The sequence below is a fragment of the Psilocybe cubensis genome, chromosome 3, assembly GCF_017499595.1.
Source record: "Psilocybe cubensis strain MGC-MH-2018 chromosome 3, whole genome shotgun sequence".
Classification (NCBI taxonomy): Eukaryota; Fungi; Basidiomycota; class Agaricomycetes; order Agaricales; family Agrocybaceae; genus Psilocybe; species Psilocybe cubensis.
In genome coordinates, this window is record NC_063001.1 from 2,509,003 (window position 1) to 2,529,770 (window position 20,768).

The 20,768-nt window shown below is 45.3% G+C and overlaps 6 protein-coding genes across 6 annotated transcripts; 3 read left to right on the plus strand and 3 right to left on the minus strand.

Moving 5' to 3' along the window:
* Positions 1-258: 258 nt before the first annotated feature.
* Positions 259-646, minus strand: JR316_0003621 (uncharacterized protein; the record flags this gene model as incomplete). The annotated part of the gene is made up of 3 exons (XM_047889392.1): positions 259-266; positions 320-457; positions 514-646. 3 exons carry the CDS (start codon positions 644-646, stop codon positions 259-261), a joined length of 279 nt encoding a protein of 92 aa, XP_047751766.1.
* Positions 647-2,033: 1,387 nt separating this feature from the next.
* Positions 2,034-4,381, plus strand: JR316_0003622 (Translation initiation factor IF-2, mitochondrial; the record flags this gene model as incomplete). Its single annotated transcript, XM_047889393.1, has 8 exons — positions 2,034-2,223; positions 2,276-2,335; positions 2,388-2,478; positions 2,529-2,946; positions 2,994-3,208; positions 3,259-3,812; positions 3,867-4,175; positions 4,230-4,381. The coding sequence occupies 8 exons, from the start codon at positions 2,034-2,036 to the stop codon at positions 4,379-4,381; spliced, it is 1,989 nt and encodes a 662-aa protein (XP_047751767.1).
* Positions 4,382-4,418: 37 nt separating this feature from the next.
* JR316_0003623 (Cysteine and histidine-rich domain-containing protein) lies at positions 4,419-5,874 on the minus strand (the record flags this gene model as incomplete). Its single annotated transcript, XM_047889394.1, has 8 exons — positions 4,419-4,583; positions 4,645-4,752; positions 4,808-4,927; positions 4,972-5,103; positions 5,162-5,185; positions 5,236-5,592; positions 5,646-5,732; positions 5,791-5,874. The coding sequence occupies 8 exons, from the start codon at positions 5,872-5,874 to the stop codon at positions 4,419-4,421; spliced, it is 1,077 nt and encodes a 358-aa protein (XP_047751768.1).
* A 271-nt stretch (positions 5,875-6,145) lies between these two features.
* JR316_0003624 (uncharacterized protein) lies at positions 6,146-7,066 on the minus strand (the record flags this gene model as incomplete). Its single annotated transcript, XM_047889395.1, has 3 exons — positions 6,146-6,436; positions 6,484-6,650; positions 6,700-7,066. 3 exons carry the CDS (start codon positions 7,064-7,066, stop codon positions 6,146-6,148), a joined length of 825 nt encoding a protein of 274 aa, XP_047751769.1.
* A 4,298-nt stretch (positions 7,067-11,364) lies between these two features.
* JR316_0003625 (RNase P and RNase MRP subunit) lies at positions 11,365-12,899 on the plus strand (the record flags this gene model as incomplete). Its single annotated transcript, XM_047889396.1, has 11 exons — positions 11,365-11,502; positions 11,558-11,586; positions 11,640-11,712; positions 11,776-11,888; positions 11,944-11,990; positions 12,040-12,146; positions 12,201-12,278; positions 12,332-12,453; positions 12,522-12,670; positions 12,724-12,801; positions 12,862-12,899. 11 exons carry the CDS (start codon positions 11,365-11,367, stop codon positions 12,897-12,899), a joined length of 972 nt encoding a protein of 323 aa, XP_047751770.1.
* A 677-nt stretch (positions 12,900-13,576) lies between these two features.
* Positions 13,577-20,751, plus strand: JR316_0003626 (glutamate synthase [NADH]; the record flags this gene model as incomplete). Its single annotated transcript, XM_047889397.1, has 15 exons — positions 13,577-14,262; positions 14,320-14,531; positions 14,586-15,969; positions 16,023-17,323; positions 17,384-19,080; positions 19,130-19,314; positions 19,366-19,426; positions 19,478-19,639; positions 19,695-19,909; positions 19,959-20,011; positions 20,065-20,139; positions 20,188-20,372; positions 20,423-20,502; positions 20,558-20,645; positions 20,704-20,751. 15 exons carry the CDS (start codon positions 13,577-13,579, stop codon positions 20,749-20,751), a joined length of 6,432 nt encoding a protein of 2,143 aa, XP_047751771.1.
* Positions 20,752-20,768: the final 17 nt, after the last annotated feature.

Sequence of the window (20,768 nt, forward strand, 5' to 3'; positions counted from 1 at the left end):
TGTTGATCCATAATCACTGCTTTGAATGGACGATGCGTTGCAAAAACCTGACGCGACAGTGTGCCCCAAAACCCTTTTGGTTCCTCGGCGATGTACCCTACAGGTTCGCCTTGTTCATTGCCTATGGCATAGCATTTGGATCCTGTTAATCTCTAAAGATTAATAAAGAAAAGTCCAACTTATTGTGTATTTATTGGATTGTTCGAATCCAATGAAAACGTTTAACATTTCAAGCTGCCTGTCAAGTTGTCCAGTAAGTTAATTTCCTGAAAAATGTTGTGAGGGTCACCAAATTGCCTTTCTATTACAAGTGTATTACTTTGAAGTAATAATTTTGACAAACCATCCTTGTGCGATGGAGAAGACCGGTCTATTGTATAGTTGGTGAAATTATTGGGCTCCGACATCTCTGTATCGTTGACTTGTTTATTTTTACTTTGCTGCCCAGTTGGTCGCACTTCAAGCAAGTGTATTTATATGGAATGAAAATGATTATGGACGGGATATACGCACGTATTTGCCGTGTTCTTCCTACTCCTGGTATTCTTTTCGGCGCAAATCGAGAGATTGCATACGAGCGTGATATTGAAAGACAGGCAAGAGAGTGCTGGAGTGGTACTTTGAGTAGACTTTTGATAGGCAGCATACCAGCTGATTTTAGAGGAGCAAGTTATTATGTGCGCACTCCTGTAGCTATTTATGTTCACTTAAAGTCGGGGGTGTTCTCTCCCGCAGGGCGTTGTGATGGTTTGAAGTAAGCTGATTCGGAAAAGTTGCATGAGGGCGGGCCGTTGCTCACACTGTCACGTGATAGTGTGCTTTCCCTCAGAAAATTAATCCGACTTGCGGACTTGCGGACTCAGAGTTGAGACTGACAGTCTTTCTGTCTTTCATTCGACACACTCAGACGATCATCTATGTGCTAATATTCCGCTGTCTATTAAAAATTGGGGTCCTGTAGCTTTCTGTGGGTTTGGTATACTTTTTCGAACTGACTCTGAAGGAAGAGCTTCGCGGAGGTATGTCATTACACAATTGTTACACTTACACTCGGTCACTGACTTCATCTGTAAGACAGCGCACCAATAAACAATGCATCGACATTCAAGGACTATCATAAATGTCTGTAATAAGCACTGCTGTCATTTTGGCACTGCTTCTCAATTAAAAGTATGTATCCTTTTCAGTAATTTCAAAAGACCAATCTATAGTAACTTGTTATAGGTCAAACCAGAGATTAACTCATCCTCTTCAGGTTACTCCTTGTTACCTAAATAAATATATCGTCTAATCTTTTCAAATAACTAGGGATACCTTCAGCCAGAAGCTGGACTCGAGAACCACCGCCGCATCAAGCATCCGTTCAGGCGAGCAATACGAACCCAACAGCATCAAGTAATGATAGCACACGGGCGTCAGGCATTCAAACGCCATCTCCGCAAATCGTTCTTGAAAAAAGGCCTGAAACACTGCCTTTGCCAGCCAGAAATTGGACGCGGCCATATGTCCCGTCATCTTCCTCATCCCAGCAACTCCATCAAGTGAAAAACGGAGAATCTTCCTTGCCTGCCAGAGCCCGGACACATTCGTCTTCCCATGCACCGTCTCACCCTACCCAAGATACGCCTTTACCTGCTAGAAATTGGGCTCGGTCATCCCCGCCAACATCAACCACTTCTTTCAGACAGAGTCCCTCTCAGCCCACAACTACAAATAGTTCCGTACGTTCAAGAAACTCGACGCCGCCATCCTACCCAGAATCTTCGCAGCACGTTGGCCCCCAAATAACTGCCTCCAGTACGCCTTTGCCTAAGAGGAACTGGGCACGATTATCCGCTTCCACGTCGCCTATTTCTCAAAAGCAGGAACAAACATCAGCGAACATTACAGATAAATCCTTGTCCGTTAGAAATCTAGGCCACCCATCCGCCAGTACCTCGCGCGTTTCTCCGCCTGACGGGCGAGGCAGTGTTCTTCATCAGTCTAACGTCGATCCAAAACATTCAGAGCTAGGAAGGCAGACCAATCAAACCATGCAGCCAAAAGTTTCAACCCCGAAGTTGGTTGTTAGCACAAATCCTCGTCAGGAGACTTCACGAATACCGTCTAAGCTTTTAATCCAAAAATCAAAGCCACGATCAAGAAATGCGCGTCGAAAAAATGTATATATCCCTACGACTCTAACAGTCGCAACTCTTTCGAAGGTATTGAAGGTTAAATTAGGTATGATGCATCCTATTGTAAGGTGTTTTACTTTTTTATTCTATCATTCCAGATTTCTTGCTATCGAAAATGCGACAAGTTGGAATGACACAAGAAGCGACCTATGATTATAGTCAGTAGAATATTTTTTTGATATATAAGCACGTCCTCATGTCATGCTTAAGTTCTTACATCCGACTACGCAATGTTGTTGGCGGACGAGCTCGGTTATAACCCCATTGTAGACGACGAAGCTGCCTTTGACATACATGCACCGTGAGTTCGATTTCTGTTGGTGTATGACTTTTAGTCTGACTTGTTTTCAGCCCTCCTCATCCTAACCCTTCTTCGTTGCCCCCACGCCCACCAATCGTGACAATCATGGGGCACGTCGATCACGGCAAAACCACCCTTTTAGATACTTTGCGCTCAGCATCTGTTGCCAAAGGTGAAGCTGGGGGTATAACTCAGCACATTGGAGCCTTTTCTGTACCTGTGTCCCAAAATGCTAATTCTGTGACTGGGTCTCAGACCATTACGTTTTTGGATACTCCAGGACACGCGGCATTTTCTGCCATGCGTGCTCGAGGTGCAGATGTCACGGACATAGTTGTATTGGTTGTTGCTGCGGATGACGGGATTATGCCTCAGACAAGGGAAGTTATTAATCTGTTGAAGAGAGAAGGTAGTCACGTCAGCTTAGTGGTGGCCATCAATAAAGTTGATAAACCAGGGGCGGATGTGGTAGGACTATGGTTTTTTAGTGATAACGACATGCTTATGCTATTTAGGAATCGGTTAAACGAGCTCTCATGGTAGAGGGAATTCAGTTGGAAGAGTTCGGTGGAGACATCCCATCCGTCGAGGTATCTGGCTTAACTGGCCATGGTTTGCCTGAATTGGTCGAAACTCTTTCAGCAGTAGCGGAGATGCAGGATCTTAGGGCAGAACAAGATGGTCCCGTCTTTGGTCACATTCTTGAATCAAACTTTAACAAAGGAATAGGGTGCGCAAACGTTCATGTGCTTGAAGTTTATCCTACTGACATCCTTGCAGACCTGTTGCAACTGTCCTAGTTCAGAGGGGCTGCTTGAAAGTTGGAGCTCGTGTAATTAGCGGGCTTTCTCAGGGGAAAGTTCGTCTTATGATGGACTCGAATGGCAAGTCAGTGAAGGTTGCAATACCTGGAATGGCCGTCACCGTCAGCGGGTGGAAGACATTACCGAAAGCCGGTGACGAGATTCTGGAGGGCTCCGAAGCTGACATCAAGAAAGCCCTCGCTAACCGTGTTACAATGGCCGAGAAGGAGGCTTTGCATGAGGATGTTGAAGCTATCAATTCATCTCGGAAGCTTGATCGTGATGCACGTGCAGCTGCAGCTGCAGCTGAGGCAGAGAGTCGTCACCTTGCTCGCGATAATGCACTTACTGAACCCGAAACTGGTCCTAAGGAGCTGAAACTCATTATCAAGGCTGATGTCAGTGGCAGTAGTGAAGCTCTCGAAGGAGCTTTGGATAGCATTGGGAACAGCATCGCAATCTCAAAGGTGATGTCGACAGGTGTCGGTGACATCACGGAGTCCGACGTTATGATGGCTAAAGTTGCAAATGGTCAGTCTTTATATGCTATTCAAACGGGAGTCTAAATCTAGCCAATTACCGCAGCAATTATTGTCGGATTCTCTGTGTCTGCTCCTCGCATAGTTCAGAACTTGGCAGCGCAAAATGGGGTTCAAATATTCACTTCCAATATTATCTACAGGCTTGTGGAAGATATCCGAGAGCGCGTCATTTCAATGTTGCCCAAGATCATAGAAACTAAAGTCGTCGGAGAGGCAACAGTCCTTCAGATATTCGAAATTCAACTCAAGTCCAAGCAAATGGCAAAAGTTGCTGGATGCCGTGTCACAAACGGAAATGTGGAAAAGCAGAAGTACGCGCGAGTTGTACGAGATGGAGAAATCGTTTATGAAGGTAAATTTGCGTTTTACTTTTTATTCGTTTTACTGATGACTACCATGTTCGTAGGATCGTTGGATACTATGCGTCACCTTAAGAAAGAAATCACAGAGGCTCGCAAAGGCATGGAGTGTGGGCTGAGTCTCAAAGATTTCTCTGACCTACGGGAAGGAGACATGATTCAGATGTACGAGAAGATTGAAAAACCTGGGATTCTATAAAAAATATTGTAAACACCTCCTGGAAGACATATACTAATCATGTACGCAATTTATTAGACTCGTCTAGAATGATCTCTTTCCCACCGACAGTCCCTGTCCTACCCCCTACACCGAATGTCAAGCTAATTGGACCAAGATCTCGGTCTGTCTTTTCCAGAACAGTCCAGCTGCGTGCATCGATTTTCTGAAGGGTCAATTCAACCTAGAGGGAGTTGGTCAGCACAGAACATTCGAGTAGAAATTTATACACGAATTAAGCAGACTTTTGTACCAAGAACTTTCGAAGTGCATGATCTTGGATCGATGCCGCCGAAAAGGTCCAGTGTGCGCGTGAAGCGTCTGTTGTTCGGAAGAAATAAGTCCAGCATGGCCTGAATAAATCATATTGGTTAAAAGCAATTCCACCAGGATGAATGCGCCCATTACCTTATTATCTTCAAATGTTACTGTACTTCGTTCCTTGTCAACCTGCTTCGCAAAGATAGATACGTGTACTTGGGAGGGTGTCTGATAATGGTCGATCCGGCAAGTAACTTGCTCCTCGGTCTGCAGAATTACACATTGTATAAGATCAGCGAGGAGTATATTACAGTATGGTATGAATGTATACTCGCCTTAGGTTCCGTTACTACAGGTATAAAGCAATGACGACCAGTCTGGCATCCTTCAATTTTCAAGAATTCGTCGAATTCCAAAACTCTGCGTTTACAGCACAGATATCCCTTACAAAAAATGCAAAGCATTAGCATATAGCAATCCACCTTTTGAAAGATGGTATACCTTGCTGCCTTCCCTGAAGTAAGGCTGAGATAGTGTCAGAACTGTGAATATCAGGCCGGTCTATCGATGCTCACTGGTAGTGGATGGTAACGACATATGGTTCCCTCTCCATCTCCCTGTCTGTTTTGTTCATCACTTACAAAAATTGTATGGCAGCCTTTCCGTTTGCAAGGTGTACCAACAGGAACTGCTTGATTCAAGTCATCCACTTCCAGAACAGGTACAGGTGGGGGTGCGGGCATAGCTGCAGTCACCTCTTGTTTCGCCGAAGCAGAACTGGTCAAAGAATCCTTGTGGACACCTCCAACCTGGTAAATTTCCTTTCCATCCGATGTGGTTTCTGATGATACGTTCACCGTAGACCTTGGGACTGGCGCAGGGGAGATGGGGGCTTCAACTTTTGATGTGTGTCCTTGTATTTCGGTACATGGCTGGAACACGATGAAGTTGAGACGACAACCTTGGAGATTTTGATGTGACTGACCGGGATTGTCATGAATTCATCGAAATCTAACACTGGCTTGTTGATATCCTGGCAACAGGACCAGGATTTCAGTCCTTCGTGAAATACCTAGTGGCGTTGAATCGATATAAGATTTGAAAGACATTGGTACATCATCTGAACTTACAGGCGTGCCTGGATGATAATTGCAAGTGCTCGCTTCCCCTTCCTTGAATTCTACACCGCAACCTTTACGCGTGCAACGAGCCATTTTCAATGGGTAGTATCGATGATGAGGTGAAGTGGTATATTGGGCCAGAAACCGACGCGTCAACTTTAATAAACTCGATCCTATTTCGAAACCCAAAGATGGTTAATTGAAAATTCTAGAAGGATCTACCGACTATCGTAGACTATCATAGGACAACAGTTATTTCCAACATTATTTATATTATGGTATATATCAGGGAGCTACATTTGAAACCTGTATATTATACGATCAAGTAGAGAGATGTCCAAGAGATTCGCAATTGTCATTGGAATCAATTAAGTCCAGAGCTATAGGCCTCCCAAACCAAAAAGCCCACACCCCAGGGACCAACTCGCCCAATAGTACGAAGAAATTGCTTTGTTCTCGTGCTAGTTGCAGTCAAATCTGCGGGCAAACCGCTGGCCTTGAAGAAGGAACTTGCGCTATCTTTGATGATTTTCCGTTTCAAGATGGCGTAAGAGCTGTCCATTCGATGCGATTTTTCAAGCCTTTCAAGGTAAATGGCGCGTCTCGCGACATCAAAAGGTCGACCAATAAATTCATAGGTCAGTCCTGCAATGACCTGCTTATTCATTAGCACTTATAGATCCACACATGTTCCACGCTTACGCCTCCGGACACAAGGACCACCCCGTTAATCACAGCTGGTATTTGTTTCTTAATGACACCATTGTATTCTTGGTTGGTAGCATTACTGAAAAGATTAACATAAACGTCCTTGGCTGTTGAGCCCGCGCGCCTGGATAACTCGAATATCAGGAAAAAGGCAGAAAACCCTAACGTTTTGATAAGTTCACAGGTCGTCAGAACAAAATAATTGCTTACCTAGAGTGTCCTTAGCTACACCCCAACCCCAACCATTCCATCCTCGTCCTGCCATCTGCCCGACATCTTGTAACCAGCCACGTAGTTGGCGTACATCCTGTAGTCGAGCAGGCCGACTTTGAGTAGTAGAAGCATTCTTAAATACTTCTTTCCAAGCGCAAGACCATGTATGCCCACCAAATCCGTGTTCTAGTAAAAGTCTGACATTATCGGCAGGGGCAGCAGCAACGGCCTGGCAGGCTCCTGCTATTGCACCGGAAAGCGCTGTATTCAAAATAGAATGATTTTTTAGATGAGGCTCCAAGCCTTTACTGGCTTCCCCATATGATGTCCACAATATGGTACCGAGTATTGCGTTGATAATCATAGGAGGTACAAAATGTTTGGGTATAACTAATATCTATCCTTGCGTCAGATACCTGGAAAGGAACCTGGAAGAATTTGTAATAGCTACCCCTTGGTTTTTGACCAAAGACACAAGATATTGGTGCGAGAGCGCAGATCCTTGCTGCGCTGCCAGATTTTTTAGAGTCTGCCACCCATTCACTGATATGATGTCCATGAGAAGTAATAACATCTTTCTCAGAGGGTGGGAAATACCTTTTGCAGGTCTAAAGAGTCGAACTGGACGTGCAAAATACAAAGCAACGCTTCTGGACAAAGTACGTGCTATAGCTGCTTGTGCACTCCCTGATAGGAAACATCAGATTTATTCTATAATCTATCTGAACTTACATGCCTTCATTATTCTGGTTGTCCCCGTTCTTAACAGTAGTCATATTGCTTTCTCTCATGTTGACACTCCACTTATCTACGAGATGCTGCCATGTTGCAAAGAAAGACCACTGAGAAGGAGTGATATGAGTGCCGAATGACTATTATATGCAGTTTGCGCAACAATGGAATGACGGTAGGATTGTGCATTTGCCATTCACATTGTGTAGTCACATGATTGACTTAGACTGGAGGCCACCGGCTACAGCCGACCAATAGCCAGAACAAAACGAGTGGGTAGGTGATTTGATTGAGGGTGAAATTTAAAAACTCTCCGATACTTCTATTATCTACCAGCTCCTGTATCGTCTGTTAGACGTCTGATCACCGCCGAAATTTTAGACATAACAGTCGCCTACTATACACTAGTTCCGCTTGACTATTAATGTCATAATATTCTGCCAATAAAATCACTGGCAATTCCGATTTACAACGTGTCAGCCTCAAAGCCGGCGGTTCGTCGTTATTTCGGAGCTCGATGACACAGAACAGAGTACTAAAACGTGGACCCTATTTGGCATAGCAGGTTCCTGTGGTTCTTGAGATAAATCTTGTTCACACCATTCACTGGGCCATCTTCTTGCCATCCTCTTACAACAAGTAGTCAATTATTTTCCAAAACAAATCCTAACAAATCTTGCCCCTACACGTTCCTCTCATGGCAGCTTTCCATCGGTTAATAGGAAGACCTCGCATGGGAATTGTCCAAAAGTCTCAAAGATATGTATGCCGCTGTTTTCATTCTCATGGCCTTCAATTACCAGATGGTTTTTCGTATTGGCCAAACTTCTTCACCAACAGAGAGCAAAAAATATTGCTCTCAGCAGCCTTGTCCAAGTTGGATAGTACGGAGACGCGCCAATCCCGTATTAAGCGAAAAAACTATTGGAAGTCTAGGTCGAACGATGATCAGACGGATTTAGATCCTGCAGCCATTTTATTCGCACCGGATGGCATGTATGAATTTCAAGAGGTCAGATTCATGTCTTGTCTTCTCTGGATTAAAATTTAATCAAATTATTTTGTAAGGGTCACTTTGACGGCGTTATTCATCATTACAGAGAAATGCATTTGTCATCGTGGCCTATTGATAAATTTCACGACCTCAGGCCTGTTCTGGATAGGTTATATTCCCTTTGTCCTACACTGGATGTCCAAACACACATTTTGCATTTGGCATCGTATGGCGAAATCCTCCCCCATGTAGATAATATCAGTGCAAGTGGGCGTTGGATTCTAGGTGTCAGCCTTGGCGATGAACGTATACTGCATATGAGAGAAAAATCTCAAGATGGTCGCGAATTTTGGTTGAATCTTCCATCGGGAAGTGTTTATCTCCAACGGTCGGTCCTTTAAAGATGATTTGGTCTTGACTCTCGCCATTGATGTCTTTATAGAGACGATATCAGGTATAACTATCTGCATAGCATATCCAAAGCTGTGCAGGGACATAAACATTTCGGACAGCGATTGAGCATCGTGATACGAGTAAGTCCGAGTCTGATGTCATATTCAGTTCCACCATGTTCTCTGATTCCCATGACGATACCAGGATCGATGACTTATAATTTCTGAATCACATTTTTCCACCTTGGTGAACGAGGTCCAATGTTTGCATTATTTTGTACTATTTAATTTGTGGAACAAATCAGGGAGAGATCCTTCAACGCTTTGGCGATAGCCCGGATAACATGATATGCTTTACGTTCTCAACTTCTTCATGCTCATTGATTTTTGATGAAGTAGGGAGCCTATTGGAACGAAGCATAAAATGCTTCTCGATTGGTTGCAGAGTTATACTAATAATTTATCATAGTCTGCAGGCTTATAACATCCGAAACCCACGATGCTCGAACTAAGTAAACTCAGCGATTTTGCATGACGTCCCGTAAAGACTGAAATAATCAAAGGGGTCCAACACGAGGTTTATGGGGCACAGATAAAGGAGGTTCCTAGCTATCGACGCCGATCTTACCAGGATTTTTATATAAAAATAGTCATAAAGCTATTGTACATGCGCACCGCACCGTACTTCAACTACTGCACCAAGGCTTCGTTTTCACAATAATCATAGTACAAATGATGACTGCTCGAAAGCAAAGGTATAAGTGGAAGGGAATGTATTATTTGAAGAAATGGATTACTACCAACTAAAATCCACTGGCACGCGACCGATGGTTCTACTATAAACGAGATATCTATTATACTTTCGTTACTCCGAGAGCACTAGATTGACAGATTAGCTTGTTATGTGAGCAATCGAAGCAAAAACGTACGGCAGCGTCGTCGTTTGATCGCGTCCTTCCAGCCTCAGAACAAGCATCTGTGTCCCCTTTAAATGAAGTCATGAAAATCATTAAATGTCAGCAGTAAAAGCGCGAAGACCTACATCTGGAAGATGGCTAGACGACTGCACTCTAGCATAGACCACTTCTCCTTTTGAGGTCCAGAAAAATACTCTGGTCCCCTCCTGAATATGAGAGTAAGAATGAATAAACATTGAAGTAAGTCAGACATACTGGAAAGTTATTGTCCATCATAGCCGAAATAGCAGTTGTTTTCTGGTTTGGTTGAGCTAGAGAAGATGTCAATGACTTCAGCGTATTTATACGAAGACGAGGACTAAATATTTCACAGCGTAAACTTGTCTTGCCGCCAGGACAGGGTGTTAATTTTCCGTGGACTTGCAACCCGTTGCAGAAGTCAGTAAATGGACTTGAGCTGCGTGAACAAGCACCTTGGTATGAAGAAGATATGACACGGGAGATCCACAATCTCCTGCGATTTTGTCGTTTCACATCGCTTGGATTTGGATTTGTCGGAGAATATATCGAGAGAGAAACTGCTGGGTTGGAAACCCTGGATTAATGACATCGATCCTCGCTGTAAGAAGATCAGTGATCAAGAAGAGCAAATTAATGGAGGGAACTCTCACAGCGGTTGTGACAGAAGAGATCTGGAGAGCAAGGCACATATGAAAACTCTTCTACGTAATCTTGACGCAGGTAGACGGTGTTCGGCATTAGACATCACTTCGCAGGTATATCAAAATACTGATGCCTTGGGGAAAGGCGTGCTAGCCACGCTACTTGCGTCAACTTGAAGGAAGAATCTGTAACGACCCATTAATAAGGTGAAGGTAACAAGGTTAACCGATCCCGATTTCCAAAGTGTGATCCTCGGGGAGAGAAGCAGAACATGAGAGCAATCCATTGTATAGGTCTACCGAACCGCAGGTTGATTCTATATGTAGTGGTTGGTACAACATACCATCCGACACGCACATTCTGAGTCTGAAAGCAAAGCAGGTGCCTTTCATGATCGGCGGAGTAGAGGTGCCACCGGCGGCCCAACATAGGTCCCTTCTCCAGTGTTATTGTTGCAAGTTATATGCCAACCTTATCAGTTTCTTCACATTCAAGGAAAGAGGCATCCACTATCCGCGAACAAGTTGAGAATGGCTTTGTAGACTACGGTAGTCGCGGTTATCTCATCTGTGTGTACATGTAATAGTGAAGTCACGAGCCTACGAATACCTTACAGATAAGTGAAATAAGTCACAATTGGTCACAATCACAACAAATTAGCAACACGTGATACATGTAGGACTAGGTTGCTCATCTATCATCAAGGTAGTCTTGAGTCTTGAGCTTACATTGTTCTCTTTGTTGAATTACCATCGACATTCACATCGATTCATCCTTCTGATTGACTGGTTAACACTGTAGTGCGCGACAGTAATAGTTAATTAGAGTCACATCTGGTGATAACTACCTAGCAGCTCGATAACTTGGAAATCTCTTTTAAGTTGTACTTAGGTGAGCAAGAGGCCGCCGCTGCTACCCTCGCCACTGATCATTTTGAATGCTACAACAGGCGTAGTATCTTATTATGCCTTCAAAACCCTCCGCAGCTCGTCACGACATGTCCGTGATTCTCGTTACTGGTTCCTACGACCATGAGATTCGTTTCTGGGAAGCATGGAGTGGTATATGTTCCCGAACTATTCCCCGTACCGGAGAGTCAGGAGTGAGGTTCATTCACATCCACGTTATCCTCTTTTTGTCTGAAACGATTTCCACAGCAAGTTAATCGCTTAGCTATCTCTCACGAGTAAATCCATTTTCAGGCAAATCAGTGAAATTGAACCTTAAACATTCTTTTAGCAAACGTTTTTTAGCAGCTGCTATTCATAAGAAAATAAACATATATGATATAGCAAGCTCTTCCCCTGATCCAGTACGTGCAATAATCCTCTTCGACTCTAGCATAAGTTATTTACGGTGTAAATCTACGTCATAGCTGGCAACGTTCGAAGGCCACACCAACAATGTAACATCGATAGCATTCAACAGCGAGGGGAAATGGTTGGTATCTGGTAGTGAGGATTCAACGATAAAAATTTGGGACCTTAGGTAAGCTACAGATACACTATTGGAAGATTTCCCCTCCAAACCGACTATCTCGAAGAAATCCAGCCAACAATGTGCACAGGACTTATTATAATAAATCCCCAGGTCTCTATTGCTTTATATGTTGCTCGTTTCGTAATTGACTCTGTGGTAGTGAATGATGTCTGCATTCACCCCAATCAAGGAGAACTGATATCCTGTGATCAAGCAGGAAGTGTCAAGCAATGGGACTTGACAGACACCATATGTTCTCATGACCTTGTATGTCGAATTATTTCATCATCTGTAACCAGAATAAGACTCAAGTCTACCCAGACACCAGCAGTCGACGTTCCTGTACGATCTATAACCCTTGCATTGGATGGGTCATGCGTAGTTGCTGGCAATAACAAGGTAAGTTGTCACACATTGTTTTCTACCACCATGATTTACGCGCTCCACCGAAGGGACAATGCTTTGTATGGAAACTGAACGACGAGAACACAGGGCTGCCTCGCTTTCAAGCTGTAACACGATTTCAAGCTCACAGCAAATATATCACTCGGTGTCTTTTAAGTCCTGATGCACGGTGGGTCAACAAATTCTCTCTCGAGTAATCTTTACCTATCTTACTGATATGTTGGCCTGCACATCCAGTTTTCTTGCAACATGTTCTGCAGATACTACGGTCAAAATTTGGTCTATCAGTCCAAATTACGAACTTAAGTTCGAAAAAGTATTAGCAGGACATCAACGTTGGGTTTGGGATTGTGCCTTTAGCGCGGATTCAGCATACCTTGTTACAGGTAAAGATCTCCCTGATGCCGAGACCTTACTAGTACATTAACATTGATTCCAGCGTCTTCGGATCACACTGCGCGCCTTTGGGAAATGGCCTCAGGGGAAACCGTGCGCCAATATAATGGCCATCATAAAGGTTGGTTCTATTTTAATATTTGAACATCACCCTCCATGTCGAATAAAATATCTCTTCCAGCCGCTGTCTGCTGTGCTCTGCATGATGGTGCCAGCTAGGCATGTACGAATCTTTTCTTACTTTCGTTCTGTACGCGATTTTCTCTTCATACAACCAAATGTATAGGGCTTGCCACGTATTCGTTATCTTAAGATATGTTATTCTTGGAGTTCACTTATCTATTAGTTATGACTTGGCTCGACCAAGGAGGCTCGCCTAGATTTCCACACCGAATTGCAAAAAGGTACAGATACTGTCTCTATGACGCGATCCTCAAAACGACCTTGCGGCATACTGAGATACTTATAGTCTTTGTCGTTGAGATTTGGGCGTTATAGATTAGATATGAATACTGGAATGAATACTCGTTCATTGGACGAACAGTAGCCCTGATCGCTGGGCTCCTATTTACATTGCGGCCCCTTATCTGGGGTGACGGATCAGCCAGCGGGGAGACGAGCGTTTGATTGTCGCCTAGAATCGAGGAGCCAATGAAAGTTTACAATTGACAAAGGCTTCGGCGTCTTTCGGCCTATCGACCGGTCCACTGTGCCGGAAACGATCATGCGGACTCGACGATCTTGTGGAATTCAATTGACATTAATCGCCACCCCTCACTTCCGTTTTCCATTTTCTTTTCTTGATTCCTTGTTCTCCGCTCTTCACCCACTACTGCCAGAGTACATTCTATCTCCCTTGTTCTGGTCGATTTTAACGTTACTCTGTTGTGTAGTCCATGGCCAGTCCGGGTTATCAACCGTCGCCCGAATCTCTTCCTCTTGTCTCCACTCATGCGACTGAAGAAAATATCAAGAGCTTCAATGCAGTAAAGCGTGACGAAACATCTTTCGCATCTTCTTTGCCTGCCGACCAAGGTCTGTATAGCAACGAGAATGAGAAGGATTCTTGTGGTGTGGGCTTCATTTGTCACATTAAGGGTGAACCTAGCCACAAAATAGTTTCTGATGCTCGTCAGTTACTTTGCGCCATGACCCATCGAGGAGCCACAGGAGCTGACAGTCGAGACGGAGATGGGGCCGGTGTTATGACTGCCATTCCTCATGGCTTCTTCAAGCGAGAGGCTGAAAGAGACCTTGGGTGTGTTCTTCCAGATCCAGGAGAATATGCTGTTGGAAATGTTTTCTTCAAACCCAATGATCCTGTTCAGCTCCAAAGTTATCAAACTGTCTTCACCAATATCGCCACCGAGCTAGGTTTGCGTGTTTTGGGTTGGAGAGAAGTTCCCACCGATGGGACCATTCTTGGACCAGCGGCCAGCAGCAAGGAGCCAACCATTCTCCAGCCGTTTGTAGTTCTTCGTGCGCATTATGGGGATGCAAACACGAGCCAACACGGCACATTTGATGCAACCCATTTTGAAAGACAACTTTATGTTCTGCGAAAGCACGCTACCCACAGCATGTCAGTACCTCTGGCTCTGTATTCTTTTGTGGAGATTGGCTAACTTATAAATCAAAGTACTCTTGCCAAGGGCTTCTATGTTTGCTCGCTTTCGTCCAAGAACATTGTTTACAAAGGACAGTTATCTCCGGCGCAGGTGTACAACTATTACCATGACCTGAACCATGTCCTGTACAAATCACATTTTACATTGGTGCACTCGCGCTTTTCTACCAACACTTTCCCAAGCTGGGATCGTGCTCAGCCGATGAGATGGGCAGCGCACAACGGTAAGTATGCAATCGTGTTTCTGACCTATTTCAGTTTACTCATTGTTGTTTCAGGTGAAATCAATACCGTTCGAGGAAATAAGAACTGGATGCGTGCTCGAGAAGGCGTACTATCTTCCCAGCACTTTGGTGACCAATTGGATTTACTCTATCCGATCATTGAACATGGTGGATCTGATTCAGCGGCTTTCGACAACGTCCTCGAACTACTTGTCGTTAACGGTGCCGTGACGTTGCCAGAAGCTGTTATGATGATGATTCCGGAGGCCTGGCAAGGGAACGAAGACATGGACCCTCGCAAAAAGGCATTCTATAATTGGGCGGCGTGCGTCCAGGAACCATGGGATGGTCCCGCTCTCTTCACCTTCAGCGATGGTCGATTTTGCGGTGCTAATTTGGACCGTAATGGCCTCCGACCCTGCCGTTTTATTGTCACCAATGAAGACATTATTGTCTGTGCGTCTGAAGTAGGCGCAGTTTACATCGCCCCAGAGAAAGTTGTGCAGAAGGGACGATTAAAGCCAGGTCGCATGCTCCTCGTTGATACGCTGGAGGGCAGGATCGTTGACGACAAGGAACTCAAGCGCAATACTGCATCTAAACAGAATTTTGCATCTTGGGTAGAGACTCATGTTCTTGAAGTGCCAAATATCATCAAACGCGTCAAACGCAGTCAAGTTTCCCTTCTTCCCACACTTGACGACTCTACTCTCAGTACTGATCCTAAACTACTTGCTTTCGGCTTCACTGTTGAACAGCTTAACTTGCTCATGCTTCCTATGGTCATTGATGGCAAGGAAGCACTCGGTTCTATGGGGAACGATGCCCCTCTCGCCGCCATGGCCACCCAACCTCGCATTATCTATGATTACTTCCGACAACTCTTCGCTCAGGTCACCAATCCTCCAATCGATCCTATCAGAGAGAGCATCGTCATGTCGCTCGCCGCTTACGTTGGCCCCGAAGGAAATTTGTTGGAAGTAAAACCGGAACAGTGTCATCGAATTCTTCTTCCCTCTCCCCTTTTATCCATCGAAGAGATGAACGCCATGAAGCATCTCAAGGCTGCGTACACTACCTGGCCTTCTCGTACCATCGATATCACATTCCCCAAAACCGAAGGCCTTCCCGGCTACAGACGTGCCCTAGAACGGGTGTGCAGTGAGGCATCACAGGCCATTGACGATGGTATCAAAGTCATCATCCTAAGCGACCGTGCGACTGGTCCCAACCGCGTCCCCTTGTCGGCACTGATTGCTTGTGGTGGCGTGCATCATCATCTCACTACCCAGAAAAAGCGTGCCAAAGCCGCCTTGATGGTGGAAACTGGAGAGGCCCGCGAGGTTCACCACCTTTGTGTGTTGGTTGGCTATGGTGCTGATGCAGTCTGCCCTTGGCTAGTGCTAGAAACCATACATAAGGTTGCACGGGAGGGACTGTAAGTGATATATCTTGGATTTTTTCTACTTCCATTATCTAATCTGGTTTTAGTGTGAAGAATGGCAAGACCGTTGACGATCTAACGCAGAACTACCGTCATTCCGTGGATAATGGTATCCTCAAAGTTATGTCGAAGATGGGAATCTCTACTCTCCAATCCTATAAAGGTGCCCAAATTTTTGAAATTCTGGGTCTCCATAGTGAGGTTGTGGAGCCCTGCTTCATTGGTACTGCAAGTCGTGTACAGGGAGCGACTTTTGATCTCCTTGCTATGGATGCATTTGAGCTTCATGAACGCGGATGGCCCAGCCGTGATACGATTCTTCCCCCAGGTATGCCTGAATCCGGTGAATATCATTGGCGAGATGGCGGCGAGGCGCACATTAACGATCCAGCGGGCATTGCCAATTTACAAGATGCTGTTAGAGAGAAGAACCAGAGTGCTTATGATGCCTATGCTAACAATGCCAACACCCAAGCACAGAGCATCCACCTTCGCGGCTTACTAGACTTCCGTTATGAGAACGCAACACCTATCCCTATCGAACAAGTGGAACCTTGGAACGAAATTGTTCGCCGTTTTGTGACTGGAGCCATGTCATATGGTTCCATTTCCATGGAAGCCCACTCTGCTCTTGCTGTCGCTATGAATCGCCTAGGAGGCAAGTCTAATACAGGTGAAGGAGGAGAAGATGCGGAGAGGTCACAGATTCTGCCTAACGGTGATACGATGAGGTCTGCTATTAAGCAGATTGCTTCCGGACGCTTTGGAGTCACTTCTAACTATCTCGCTGATGCTGACGAGTTGCAAATTAAGATGGCCCAAGGTGCTAAGCCTGGAGAAGGTGGTGAATTGCCTGGTCACAAAGTCTCCGCATCCATTGCCAGAACACGGCATTCAACTGCTGGTGTCGGTCTTATCTCTCCACCTCCTCATCACGATATCTATTCTATCGAAGATCTCAAACAACTCATTTATGATTTGAAGTGTTCCAATCCCCGTGGTCGCATTTCCGTCAAACTTGTATCTGAAGTTGGAGTAGGCATTGTTGCCAGTGGTGTCGCCAAAGCAAAGGCGGACCATATTCTTATATCTGGACATGACGGAGGAACTGGTGCATCGCGTTGGACAGGAATTAAATATGCTGGCCTTCCATGGGAACTTGGTCTTGCTGAAACCCATCAAACTCTCGTTTTGAATGACTTGCGTGGTCGCGTAACTGTGCAGACTGATGGTCAAATTCGAACTGGGCGAGATATCGCTATTGCTTGCTTATTGGGTGCCGAAGAGTGGGGCTTTGCAACAACACCGTTGATTGCGATGGGTTGTATCATGATGAGGAAATGCCATTGTACGTTGACCTGATTGACTTAACAAAATATTTAGTATACTCACTGATTGGTTTTCATAGTGAACACATGTCCCGTTGGTATCGCTACTCAAGATCCTCAACTTCGAGCCAAATTTGCCGGTCAACCAGAGCAGGTTATCAACTTCTTCTACTATCTTGCAGAGGAACTTCGTGGCTACATGGCAAAACTTGGTTTCCGCACTATCAATGAGATGGTAGGACGTGCAGACATGCTCAAAGTCAACGAGAAACTTCGCACACCTAAAACAGCGCACCTTGATCTCTCTGCCATCTTGAAGCCAGCTTGGCAAATGCGCCCAGGAGCAGCAACGTACCGCATCCGCCAACAGGACCATAAACTGTACATACGACTTGACAACAAATTCATTGACGAGTCCGAGCCTGCCTTGACGAAGGGTCTTCCGGTACATATCGAGTGTGACGTCGTAAACACCGACCGCGCTCTGGGCACTTCGCTCTCTTACCGAGTGTCCAAACTGTATGGGGAAGAAGGCCTCCCTAAAGATACCATTCACATTCAAATGAAAGGGTCTGCTGGCCAATCTTTGGGTGCGTTCCTTGCTCCTGGGATAACTATTGAGCTGGAAGGAGATGCAAACGATTATGTCGGGAAAGGGTTGTCTGGCGGAAGACTTATTGTTTACCCACCCAAAGAATCGACATTTAAAGCCGAGGAAAACATTATCGTTGGTAACGTGTGCCTGTATGGTGCTACCTCCGGCGAGGCTTTCATTCGTGGAATTGCTGCCGAACGTTTTGCTGTCCGAAATTCTGGGGCTAACGCTGTTGTAGAGGGCACTGGGGATCACGGCTGTGAGTATATGACTGGTGGACGGGTCGTTGTGCTTGGTGTAACAGGTCGTAACTTTGCTGCTGGCATGAGCGGAGGAATTGCTTATGTTCTCGATACCGCCCACACTTTCGCCTCCAAGGTCAATATGGAGATGGTCGAGCTCGGTAAAGTCAATGACCCTCGAGAAATTGCTGCACTTCGGAGCTTGATTGAAGATCATCGCCATTACACTGGATCTGAAGTCGCCGATCGCGTGCTACACGATTTCCACCACTTGCTTCCTTTATTCGTCCGTGTTATGCCCCTTGACTATAAACGTGTTTTGGAGGAGCAGAGTGCCAGAGAGAAAGAGGAGAAAGCGCGCCAGAGCGTCATTGACCTCATTCCTTCACGGACTGCTAGCCAAGTTGACCTCGCTTCAGATGGGTTGCAAGATGTTCTTCTGCCGAAAACCGTTGGTACAGTCACTCCTCCCGCTAAGCCACGTCATGAACCCTCGTTGGTTGATGTTGAAGATTCCCTTGTCGACGATTCGACGACCAAACAACGCCTAACTAAGCTAGACAAGACCCGTGGATTTATGAAGTACAAACGCCTAGGTGAAGCCTACCGTCCTCCTCGCAAGCGTGTCAAAGACTGGAAGGAAATCTCTACTCGTCTCACTGAAAGTGAATTGAAATATCAGTCTGCTCGTTGCATGGACTGTGGTGTTCCCTTCTGCCAATCCGATTCCGGGTGCCCAGTTTCCAATATCATTCCCAAATGGAATGACCTTGTTTTCAAGGGACAATGGCAAGACGCTCTCAACCGCCTTTTGATGACCAACAATTTCCCTGAGTTTACTGGTCGTGTTTGTCCAGCCCCTTGCGAAGGCGCTTGTGTGCTTGGTATTAACGAACAACCCGTCGGAATCAAGAGTATTGAGTGTGCCATTATCGACAAGGTATGAAAATAAGTTTGACTGCTTCCATTTTTTCGCTAAAATTTTCCAGGGATTTGAGATGGGTTGGATGTCCCCCAATCCCCCAAGTTTCCGCACCGGAAAACGAGTTGCGATCATAGGATCTGGCCCCGCAGGTTTGGCTTGTGCTGATCAACTCAACAAAGCAGGCCATTTTGTGACGGTGTATGACCGCAATGATCGTATGGGAGGACTATTGATGTATGGGATCCCCAAGTTAGTAAATCCTATTCTCTTCAGTCTGGCCGTTGTTAATTGAAAAATCAGTATGAAGTTGGATAAATCCGTAGTACAGCGTCGACTTGATCTTATGGCTGCTGAAGGAGTTGTAAGTAATTATTTATATGTGTGTTACAGTAAGCTGACTTGATCACTGTAGACGTTCGTGCCCAATGCCAATGTCGGTGTCGACATTGATCCTAAGCAACTTCAAGCAGAAAACGACGCTGTTGTGATATGCACAGGGGCTACTTGGCCCAGAGATTTGAAAATCCCTAACAGAGGGGCCGATGGTATTCACTTTGCTATGGATTTCCTACAGGTTTGCAACTTTTTTTTTTTTGAATTGATGCCTAGTGTTCTAACAGATCATTCAGTTGAATACCAAGTCTTTGTTGGATTCTGAACTCCAGGATGGTGGCTACATCAGCGCAAAAGGAAAGGATGTCATTGTCATTGGAGGAGGTGATACCGGTAACGATTGCATTGGTACTTCCATGCGCCACGGTGCCAAATCTGTGGTCAACTTTGAGTTGTTGCCCCGTCCACCTGTTGCGCGTGGCCGTGACAATCCTTGGCCACAGTGGCCTAGGTAAGTATCTTCTACAATACGAAAGACATGACACTAAATTTTGTATCAGGATCTTCCGAACAGACTACGGTCACACAGAAGTCGCGGCTCATTTTGGCAACGGTCAGGCATTCCCACAAAAAATTTCCAGGTTTCAAGCGTTGATTTTTCTTCAGATCCCAGAGAATACTGCATCTCCACCAAGGACTTCGTATTGGACGATGAAGGCAAATTGAAGGGGCTAAATACTGGTCAGTGCTTCGGTATCTGAATAAAGTTAGCATTCTTACGTCAATTAGTTCGTGTTGAATGGACCAAGGATAGTGGAGGCCGCTGGAAGATGGAAGAAGTTCCTGGATCCGAGAAATTTTTCCCTGCCCAACTAGTTTTCCTTGCCCTCGGATTCTTGGGCCCACAGAATGAGGTGCTTCAGGCGCTGGGTATTAAGCAAGATGCTCGTTCCAATGTGCAGACGCCCCCCAAGGTAAGCGTTTATTTCCAAATACCTTTACCCAAACCTGACCTCTTCCACAGAAATACTCAACCAATGTGGAAGGTATTTTTGCCGCTGGCGACTGTCGTCGTGGTCAATCATTAATTGTTTGGGGCATCAAGTATGTCCCCCTTCTCTCTGACAAAGTTGTTCCCATGACTAAGTATAATCTGTAGTGAGGGCCGTGGAGCAGCAGCTGAAGTCGATAACTGGCTTACTTCTGGCTCATCCAGATTACCTTCTGCTGGTGGTATTAAAACGAGGGTGAGTAACTATTATGTTCCTTAAGTACAGTAATTTATGCATAAACTTTCTTAATCAGACTTTCGGCCCTCCACCCAGCAAAATTGCCCCTGATGTTAGGGCGTAAAAAGTTATTCTCATTTC